Genomic DNA, 11108 nt, shown 5'->3' on the forward strand with positions numbered 1-11108 from the left:
TCTATTTGATTCAAGATAGATGAAATTTGTTAGGATTTGGATTTGTTCTGCTTGGTCTTTTGTCCTTCTTCTATAGTGAAATTTGACTTCCTTCATATATTCTTGAATCAATGTACATAGAAATGCAATTTTTACTAGATGTACGGCCTAAGAACATATTTATTGTGATTACAATATATTTTTCAAACTTTTTCTATTAAAGATGAGTTTAACTAGTTTACAATTTAGTCTCAGAAATCAACTTCCGACTTATAACAAAGACTGTAGACTTTTTTGAGTTAACGTATAAAAATTTCAACATTTTTATGAACTATTTATTTTTTTATTGGCTTTGTCTTTCAATTTGATTCAAATAGATTAAATTTGTTACAATTTGGATTAGTTATGGCTGGTCTTTCATCCTTCGTCTATTGTGAAATTTGGCTTCCTCCATATTTTCTTGAATTAACGTACATAGAAATGCAGTTTTTACTAGACGTAATTCCTTAGAACATATAATTTGTGATTAAAATGCATTTTTCAAACTTTTTATGTTAAAGATGAGTTTAACTAGTTTACAATTTAGTCTCAGAAATCAACTTCCGACTTATAACGAAGAGTGTAGACTTTTTTGAGTTAACGTATAAAAAATCTAACATATTTACGAATTCTTTATTTTTGTATTGGCTTTGTCTTTCTGTTTGATTCAAGATAGATGAAATTTGTTAGGATTTGGATTAGTTATGCATAGTCTTTCATCCTTCTTCTATTGTGAAATTTGACTTCCTTCATATTTTCTTGAATCAACGTACATAGAAATGCAATTTTTACTAGACGTAATTCCTTAGAACATATAATTTGTGATTAAAATACATTTTTCAAACTTTTTTTGTTAAAGATGAGTTTATCTAGTTTACAATTTAGTCTCAGAAATCAATTTCCGACTTATACCGAAGTTTGTAGACTTTTTTGATTTTTTTGATAACAAAATCTACAAGAAATAGTTTACAAGAAAAGAGGTTACAACAACCCCAAAAACTTGAAACTATTTGAACCGAAAATAATCAACATTAGGATGTTCAACAGAAATTAAGAAAGGTGGTTTCCCATTGTAGTGTACTCCCACTTCATTACTCAGTAAACAACCCCGCTTTGCCATTGCATCAGCTGAAAAATCCACCTCCTTAAAAGTGTGAATGAAACGTATAGACGTATAGTGTCTACAGATCATAATCCATCTATTCCTTGCAAACCAAGGAATGGAATTATTCTTGAAGGCTTCAACAACTCACATAGAATCAGACCGTATACAAATACGAGAAAAACCTCATTGCATAGCCCACTCCAAACCAATAATAATGCCATACAATTCCGCTAAATAATTCGTCGTGACTCCTAGCCCAATACTCATAGCACCAAGGACTGAACAATGCTCATCCCTAGATACTACACCTGCACCCGCAACGCCTGGGTTACCTCTCGCCGCTCCATCACAACAAATTTGTAATTCATTAGCCTCAGGCGGTAACCAAAAACAAGCCACTGGATGATGCCACTTCACACTACGGTGCTGAACTCTAAAATAGTTTAGAAGAACAACATCATTAGCACTATTTTTCATATGACCCTTGAGCCAAATTTAATAATCTTGTATCAACTTCAGAACGCGATTATGAAAGATACTCCAATTAGGATTTTTATCCTCGAAAACAGCTTTGTTCCGCAACTGCCATAGCTCCGACCTAAGAACAAGGTTGGCAATAAGACACATATCACGGACAATATGACTCATTCCTTTTGATGCTTTAAAAATAACAATAAGGTTTGCATTAGGTTGTAACTTAAACACATCAGCTAGCCAATTCCAGGCCCTTGTAGCAAAGCAACACTCATATAACACATGAGTAAGAGTTTCCTCTTGAACACCACACAAGCAGCATTTGTTAGCAAGAGAGATCTTGAACCTGCGCCTGATAAGGTCATACGTAGCACATGCTCCACGTAAGAATTTCCAGTTCTGAGCAGCAAGAACAGGATGAACTTCTTTTCTCCACAGAAGTTGCGTACCTTCTAACCGAGAATACTTCTGCCGAATCAACTCAGTTGCAGGCTTAACGCTGAACTCACCCTTCAACTCCGTCATCCATACCCTAACATCAGCTCCGCCCATAGGAATTGACATCCTATTCTACTCTAGACCAGCAGCAATCAAGTATTACAAGTGAATTTCAGGAATATCCCAAAGGTTTTTTTTTGATAAGTCAAAAATTTGTATTAATAGATAACAAAATTTACAAGAAATAGTTTACAAGAAAAGAGGTTACAGCAACCCCAAAAACTTGAAACTATTTGAACCGAAAATAATCAACATTAGGATGTTCAACAGAAATTAAGAAAGGTGGTTTCCCATTGTAGTGAACTCCCACTTCATTACTCAATAAACAACCCCGCTTTGCCATTGCATCAGCTGAAAAATTCACCTCCCTAAAAGTGTGAATGAAACGTATAGACGTATAGTGTCTACAGATCAGAATCCATCTATTCCTTGCAAACCAAGGAATGGAATTATTCTTGAAAGCTTCAACAACTCCCATAGAACAGACCATATACAAATACGAGAAAAACCCCATTGCATAGCCCACTCTAAACCAACAATAATGCCATACAATTCCGCTAAATAATTCGTCGTGACTCCTAGCCCAATACTCATGCACCAAGAACTGAACAATACTCATCCCTAGCTACTACACCTGCACCCGCAACGCCTGGGTTTCCTCTCGCCGCTCCATCACAACAAATTGGTAAGTCATTAGCCTCAGGCGGTAACCAAAAACAAGCCACATGATAATGCCACTTCACACTACGGTGCTGCACTCTAAAATAGTTCAGAAGAACAACATCATCAGTTGCAGACTTAACGCTGAACTCACCCTTCAACTCCGGCATCCATACCCTAACATCAGCTCCACCCATAGGAATTGGCATCCTATTCAACTCTAGACCAGCAACAATCAAGTATTGCAAGTGAATTTCAGGAATATCCCAAAGGCCATCCTTTAAAATATCACTAACTCTAGCTATTGCATCGAGAGAATAATCATTTAGCACTTCAGAAATACTAGTCTTATCAAACCAAATGCCATATCAAGTATTGCAAGTGAATTTCAGGAATATCCCAAAGGCCATCCTTTAAAATATCACAAACTCTAACTGTTGCATCGAGAGAATAATCATTTAGCACTTCAGCAATACTAGTCTTATCAAACCAAATGTCATATTAAAGAAAAGTATCTCTACCATCACCAATTAAGACCTTAATATTCTTTTCCACACAATTATACACACTCCTTAAACAAGACAAAATAGAAGATTTAACCCCTGAATGCTTAATACAACCCTTACGATCAAATAATTTTGCCTTCAGGAAAAGAGCCCACTTCTTTGTAGAATTACGAATCTTCCACCAAAGTTTCATAATAAGAGCTTTGTTCATAGTGGCCATATGAGTTAGTCCGAGACCCCCCTCCTCAAAAGGGCAATAGATTTTATCAAAAGCCACTACCACTACACGATTAATGTTCGAATCACCAGACCAAATAAAGTTACGGATAGCCCTCTCACATTGAAGAATAAACTTACGAGGCCACTTATAAATAGCCATATTATGAATGTAATAACTGGAAATAACTTATTTAACAAGAACAATGCGATCATGAAAAAGATAAGAACCTCCCTCTCCAACCAGCAAGCTGATTTCTAATCTTTTCAACCACATTGCTAATATGGCGATATCGAACAATACCTGGCATAATTTGAACGCCCAAATAGCGGTCCGGAAAAGTAGCTACACTCATCCCCAAATAATATGCAATATAATTACACCAACTCGAAGAACCACCACCATAATAAATCTTACTCTTTTGACGACAAACAGTCTGGCCTGAAGCACGCTGATATCTTCCCAACAAGTCTACAAGATTATGAAGACTTTTGGAATTACCTTTACAAAAAATCATTATGTCATCAGCAAAGAAAAGGTGAGTAGGAGAAATACCACCTCTAGTTACCATGGGCGTCATCTTTTTATCACGAAAAAGCTTCGTAATATTTCTGCCAAGAACATCCTCAATCAAGACAAAAATCAAAGGGGAGAGGGGATCACCTTGACGCAAACCTATGTTAATCTTGAAGTAACCTTCCGGACTACCATTCAAAATGACAGAAATTCTAGCAGACTGCAAGATATTAAAAATCCAAGCACACCAATTTTCAGAAAAACCATACTTACGGAAAACTTCAATCACAAAGGCCCAATTTACCGTGTCAAAAGCTTGAGAAATATCAAGTTTAAGGCCAATGTTGCCATCCTTGCGTTTATAATGCAACTCATTAACCATCTCTGACGCCAAGATAATATTCTCATGAATATTTCTCCCTTTCATGAAGGCTACCTATTCTTCAAACACAAGCTTATCCAAAACTGTACCAAGTCAAGTAGCTAGGATCTTAGTAAAAATTTTGAAGAAAAAAATACTAAGACCAATTGGTCTGAAATTTCGAAGAGTATTAGCACCCCTTACCTTATCCAGCAAGATGATAAAAGATGAATTAACACCATTTGGAATACTACCCGCATTCCAACAATGAATAATGGCCTTGGTTAAATCATCATGAATAATATCCCAACAATGACGATAGAAACAACCAGAGAAACCATCCGGCCCTGGGGCACTATCCGCACTCAGATCAAAAACAGCTTGCTTAATTTCTTCCGGGGAAGGAATCATATCCATGGCGTTGCTCTCCTCAACAGAAATTGAAGCATGCTCAAAATCAAATAAATCACCTTCTATCACCGGATCTTGGCCATTGAACTTATCTTCATAGAACTGAACTACATGATTACGAAGCTGCTCATAATTTTTCAAACAAGTCCCATTCATATCAACAAGTTCCGAAATAGTATTAGAACTTTTTCTCATTCTAATACTATTATGAAAGAAACTGGAATTACTTGAACCCTCCACCAACCATTTGTTCCTAGACTTTTGCTTGAGCATAGTTAACTGTTGCAAACGAGTATCACCTAAAGTTTTCATTGCATTTAGTTTAGCAGTATTACTAGGATCCTCACCTGAAATAAGAGCTGTTGTCTCAAAACGAAGTTGGTCTTGCTTCAAACGAGAATTCACATTACCAAAAATCCTCAGATTCCAATCCTTCATTGCAATCTTCAGCCGCTTTAATTTGTAAGGGAAAATAAAATCAGGAGAACCATGAACAGACAAAGTCCAATTCTCATTGACCATCCGAAGAAAATCCCCATGTAAAAACCACATCTTTTGAACACGAAAAGGAGCTCGACAAGGCCTAGGAACAGAAAAAGGATAACCAAGAAGAGTAGAATGGTCGGAAACTTCCCTAGGAAGAGCTTTACACCACCAATTCTCAAATTTAGCAAGCCAAGCCGCATTAATAATTGCACAATCCAACTTACTAATAATACACCTAGTACCAGATTTCCTATTACACCAAGTGAATTTGCTGCCCAAGGAATCCGATTCAAAAAGATTATTGTCATCCATCCAATCACCGAAATCATCAATAACAGAGGATCTTACTTCCAAGCCACCTTTCTTCTCATTCAAACGCAAAATACAATTAAAATCACCTATGACCAGCCAAGGTGTAATTGAATCTTGCATAACTAGTTGCTGCCAAAGCCTGCGCCTAGTAGTTTGAATGTAGCTAGCATGGACAAAATAGATATACACACCATCAACCGCAATTGTAATAGCTTTTACTAGAATTAACTACAGAAACATGAAGCCCATCCTTATAACAAACCCAAAGATTTGCAATACCAGAATTAGCAGAATTATTAATAATAAACGAAGAATAACCTTCAGAAATTGGCCTCCTCCAAAAATTTGCTGAGCACGCCACTTTTGGTTCAGCAAGACCAAAAACTTCAGGATGGAAATCTCTAATCAGCTCCCTAAGCTTAGAATGTGCTGCTGTACGCGCAACGCCATTGATATTCCAAAAAAGAACCCGCATAATTAAACTCTGGGTTAGAGTTTATTATTTAGATTCAATTGCTTAACCGAGTTTGAGGAGGATTTAGGAAATGATTCCTTACGAGCATGAATACCCAATGTCTCATCCGAGTCTGACAAGGAATCCTGATCCTGATCAGTTAACGCATTCAATTTGTTTTGCATATTTATAACCTGCTGCCTCTTAGCTAATTTTGTAAGCTCGCCAAGTTTACCGAAAACCAAAACATCATTGCCAGCCTCGTCACTTAGGATGTTAAACTTGTTGTTAGAGACAAATTCCGAAGTTTCTTCAAGCGCATCACACAAAGGTGTGGACGAGGATGTAATATCAATCCTAGCAGGAGGAGGAAGTTTAGTACTTGCCAATTCAACATTCCCCCCTGCCTTAGCATTCAAGATTGAGGTACTCAACGACCTAGATTTACTAGCTAATACTGAATACGTAAGAATGGCTTGCTTGTGTTTTTCAACCTCAGCAGATGCCATACGCAAAACAACTTCAGATTGAGCTAAACTATCCTGCAACTGTTGTTCCAACTCAACAGTGTCACTGATGCACAAAACATTATCAGCCACATTATTTGAAGTACTTTCACCAACGTGAGTAATCTTTTCAGGCACAAAAGGAATAGACTTAGCTGTCTTTCCCTTTTTCTTTCGCCTAGCAAAGTGTCCATACTCATGTGCCAACGTTCTTTTATCAACCACAATAGGAGATCCTAGAGTTTTCCCCATTGCAAGTAAAGTTTTTTCAATCCAGAATTCCATTGGAATCCCAGAAAACTTGACCCAAACTGTGGAACGTGAAGATCCTTGTTTGTCAGCATCAAAACTAGGAAACCATTCCATGAGATTTAGTTTCTGTTGAGCAAAAACCCATTGTTCAGCCTGTAAAATCTTCACTTTATCCTCCTGCGACAATAACTTGATGATGAAGAAACCTCTATTCAACGGAACAAAGTGAACCCGGCCTTCACCCAGCTGCCATTGAAGTTCTAGGTTTTTTTTAACGTCAAAAAAGTTAAGTTCTTTGAAGTCTAACCTTCCAATAAGACTAAACTTCCATAACGCACATCCTTCCAGATATAATTCATTAAGAATCTCAATAGAAGGTTTTCCATCTTTCAAAGTAGGGTTTGGCAGAGAAGAAAGATCCATGGAGGTTTTAGGAAGCTCTTTCCTACCCTTGAGTCTATCTGCATATGTTAACATCTTAGAAGGCGCAACTATATGATTTGGATCAACAGGATCTCCCATTGAATCACCAAAAGATGATCCAAGATGAAGCACGTACAAAAAAGTTTGAAAAGTTCTCCAAAATCGCCAGAGCAAAGAGGAGAGAGAAAAAAAGAGAAAAAAGACGGACTAGGAATATCCCAAAGGCCATCCTTTAAAATATCACTAACTCTAACTGTTGCATCGAGAGAATAATCATTTAGCACTTCAGCAATACTAGTCTTATCAAACCAAATGTCATATTAAAAAGAAGTATCTCTACCATCACCAATTAAGACCTTAGTATTCTTTTCCACACAATTATACACACTCCTTAAACAAGACAAAATAGAAGATTTAACCCCCGAATGCTTAATACAACCCTTACGATCAAATAATTTTGCCTTCAGGAAAAGAGCCCACTTCTTTGTAGAATTACGAATCTTCCACCAAAGTTTCATAATAAGAGCTTTGTTCATAGTGGCCATACGAGTTAGTCCGAGACCCCCCTCCTCAAAAGGGCAACAGATTTTATCAAAAGCCACTACCACTACATGATTAATGTTCGAATCACCAGACCAAATAAAGTTACGGATAGCCCTCTCACATTTAAGGATAAACTTACGAGGCCACTTATAAATAGCCATATTATGAATGTAATAACTGGCAATAACTGATTTAACAAGAACAATGCGATCATGAAAAGATAATAACCTCCCTCTCCAACCAGCAAGCTGATTTCTAATCTTTTCAACAACATTGCTAATATGGCGATATCGAACAATACCTGGCATAATTTGAACTCCCATATAGCGGTCCGTAAAAGTAGCTACACTCATCCCCAAATAAGATGCAATATAATTACACCAACTCGAAGAACCACCACCATAATAAATCTTACTCTTTTGACGACAAACAGTCTGGCCTGAAGCACGCTGATATCTTCCCAACAAGTCTACAAGATTATGAAGACTTTTGGAATTACCTTTACAAAAAATCATTATGTCATCAGCAAAGAAAAGGTGAGTAGGAGAAATACCACCTCTAGTTACCATGGGCGTCATCTTTTTATCACGAAAAAGCTTCGTAATATTTCTGCTAAGAACATCCTCAATCAAGACAAAAATCAAAGGGGAGAGGGGATCACCTTGACGCAAACCTATGTTAATTTTGAAGTAACCTTCCGGACTACCATTCAAAATGACAGAAATTCTAGCAGACTGCAAGATATTAAAAATCCAAGCACACCAATTTTCAGAAAAACCATACTTACGGAAAACTTCAATCACAAAGGCCCAATTTACCGTGTCAAAAGCTTGAGAAATATCAAGTTTAAGGCCAATGTTGCCATCCTTGCGTTTATAATGCAACTCATTAACCATCTCCGACGCCAAGATAATATTCTCATGAATATTTCTCCCTTTCATGAAGGCTAACTGTTCTTCAGACACAAGCTTATCCAAAACTGTACCAAGTCAAGTAGCTAGGATCTTAGTAAAAATTTTGAAGAAAAAATTACTAAGACCAATTGGTCTGAAATTTCGAAGAGTATTAGCACCCCTTACCTTATCCAGCAAGATGATAAAAGATGAATTAACACCATTTGGAATACTACCCGCATTCCAACAATGAATAATGGCCTTGGTTAAATCATCATGAATAATATCCCAACAATGACGATAGAAACAACCAGAGAAACCATCCGGCCTTGGGGCACTATCCGCACTCAGATCAAAAACAGCTTGCTTAATTTCTTCCGGGGAAGGAATCATATCCATGGCATTGCTCTCCTCAACAGAAATTGAAGCATGCTCAAAATCAAATAAATCACCTTCTATCACCGGATCTTGGCCATTGAACTTATCTTCATAGAACTGAACTACATGATTACGAAGCTGCTCATAATTTTTCAAACAAGTCCCATTCATATCAACAAGTTCCGAAATAGTATTAGAACTTTTTCTCATTCTAATACTATTATGAAAGAAACTGGAATTACTTGAACCCTCCACCAACCATTTGTTCCTAGACTTTTGCTTGAGCATAGTTAACTGTTGCAAACGAGTATCACCTAAAGTTTTCATTGCATTTAGTTTAGCAGTATTACTAGGATCCTCACCTGAAATAAGAGCTGTTGTCTCAAAACGAAGTTGGTCTTGCTTCAAACGAGAATTCACATTACCAAAAATCCTCAGATTCCAATCCTTCATTGCAATCTTCAGCCGCTTTAATTTGTAAGGGAAAATAAAATCAGGAGAACCATGAACAGACAAAGTCCAATTCTCATTGACCATCCGAAGAAAATCCCCATGTAAAAACCACATCTTTTGAACACGAAAAGGAGCTCGACAAGGCCTAGGAACAGAAAAAGGATAACCAAGAAGAGTAGAATGGTCGGAAACTTCCCTAGGAAGAGCTTTACACCACCAATTCTCAAATTTAGCAAGCCAAGCCGCATTAATAATTGCACAATCCAACTTACTAATAATACACCTAGTACCAGATTTCCTATTACACCAAGTGAATTTGCTGCCCAAGGAATCCGATTCAAAAAGATTATTGTCATCCATCCAATCACTGAAATCATCAATAACAGACGATCTTATTTCCAAGCCACCTTTCTTCTCATTCAAACGCAAAATACAATTAAAATCACCTATGACCAGCCAAGGTGTAATTGAATCTTGCATAACTAGTTGCTGCCAAAGCCTGCGCCTAGTAGTTTGAATGTAGCTAGCATGGACAAAATAGATATACACACCATCAACCGCAATTGTAATAGCTTTTTACTAGAATTAACTACAGAAACATGAAGCCCATCCTTATAACAAACCCAAAGATTTGCAATACCAGAATTAGCAGAATTATTAATAATAAACGAAGAATAACCTTCAGAAATTAGCCTCCTCCCAAAATTTGCTGAGCACGCCACTTTTGGTTCAGCAAGACCAAAAACTTCAGGATGGAAATCTCTAATCAGCTCCCTAAGCTTAGAATGTGCTGTGTACGCGCAACACCATTGATATTCCAAAAAAGAACCCGCATAATTAAACTCTGGGTTGGAGTTTATTATTTAGCTTAATTCAATTGCTTAACCGAGTTTGAGGAGGATTTAGGAACTGATTCCTTACGAGCACGAATACCCAATGTCTCATCCGAGTCTGACAAGGAATCCTGATCCTGATCAGTTAACGCATTCAATTTGTTTTGCATATTATAACCTGCTGCCTCTTAGCTTTTTGTAAGCTCACCAAGTTTACTGAAAACCAAAACATCATTGCCAGCCTTGTCACTTAGGATGTTAAACTTGTTGTTAGAGACAAATTCTGAAGTTTCTTCAAGCGCATTACACAAAGGTGTGGACGAGGATGTAATATCAATCCTAGCAGGAGGAGGAAGTTTAGTTCTTGCCAATTCAACATTCCCCCTGCCTTAGCATTCAAGCTTGAGGTACTCAACGACCTAGCTTTACTAGCTAATACTGAATGCGTAAGAATGGCTTGCTTGTGTTTTTCAACCTCAGCAGATGCCATACGCAAAACAACTTCAGATTGAGCTAAACTATCCTGCAACTGTTGTTCCAACTCAACAGTGTCACTGATGCACAAAACATTATCAGCCACATTATTTGAAGTACCTTCACCAACGTGAGTAATCTTTTCAGGCACAAAAGGAATAGACGGAGCTGTCTTTCCCTTTTTCTTTCGCCTAGCTTCTTTCCATTCCGTACCAGCATTGTTCTCATGATGTGTTGCTTGTTAACTACACAATAGCCTGTTGCGATCAGCAGCACTTGCGGAGCTTTGACAGCTTCACCTCTTGTTTTCTTCTACATTCCCATCTGAATGCCCA

General features: G+C 37.4%; 1 protein-coding gene across 1 annotated transcript; it reads right to left on the reverse strand.

Moving 5' to 3' along the window:
• Positions 1-2685: 2685 nt before the first annotated feature.
• Positions 2686-6039, reverse strand: LOC113295582. The gene is made up of 7 exons (XM_026543914.1): positions 5827-6039; positions 4560-5615; positions 4299-4430; positions 4142-4214; positions 3709-3979; positions 3277-3656; positions 2686-3056 (listed from the first exon to the last, which is right to left on the reverse strand). Exons 1-7 carry the CDS (start codon positions 6037-6039, stop codon positions 2686-2688), a joined length of 2496 nt encoding a protein of 831 aa, XP_026399699.1.
• Between the last annotated feature and the right edge of the window lie 5069 nt (positions 6040-11108).

Source organism: Papaver somniferum, chromosome 7, assembly GCF_003573695.1.
Source record: "Papaver somniferum cultivar HN1 chromosome 7, ASM357369v1, whole genome shotgun sequence".
NCBI classification, from domain to species: domain Eukaryota; kingdom Viridiplantae; phylum Streptophyta; class Magnoliopsida; order Ranunculales; family Papaveraceae; genus Papaver; species Papaver somniferum.

Bases quoted from the DNA above. Each gene is read 5' to 3' on its own strand.
- LOC113295582 (XM_026543914.1), bottom strand. From the start codon at position 6,039: ATGCGGGTTCTTTTTTGGAATATCAATGGCGTTGCGCGTACAGCAGCA. The intron at 4,431-4,559 runs GTAAGGGGTGCT...TTTGAAGAATAG, and splicing joins TTATCATCTTGCTGGATAAG to GTAGCCTTCATGAAAGGGAG. The intron at 4,215-4,298 runs GTAAATTGGGCC...AATATCTTGCAG, and splicing joins TTTCTCAAGCTTTTGACACG to TCTGCTAGAATTTCTGTCAT.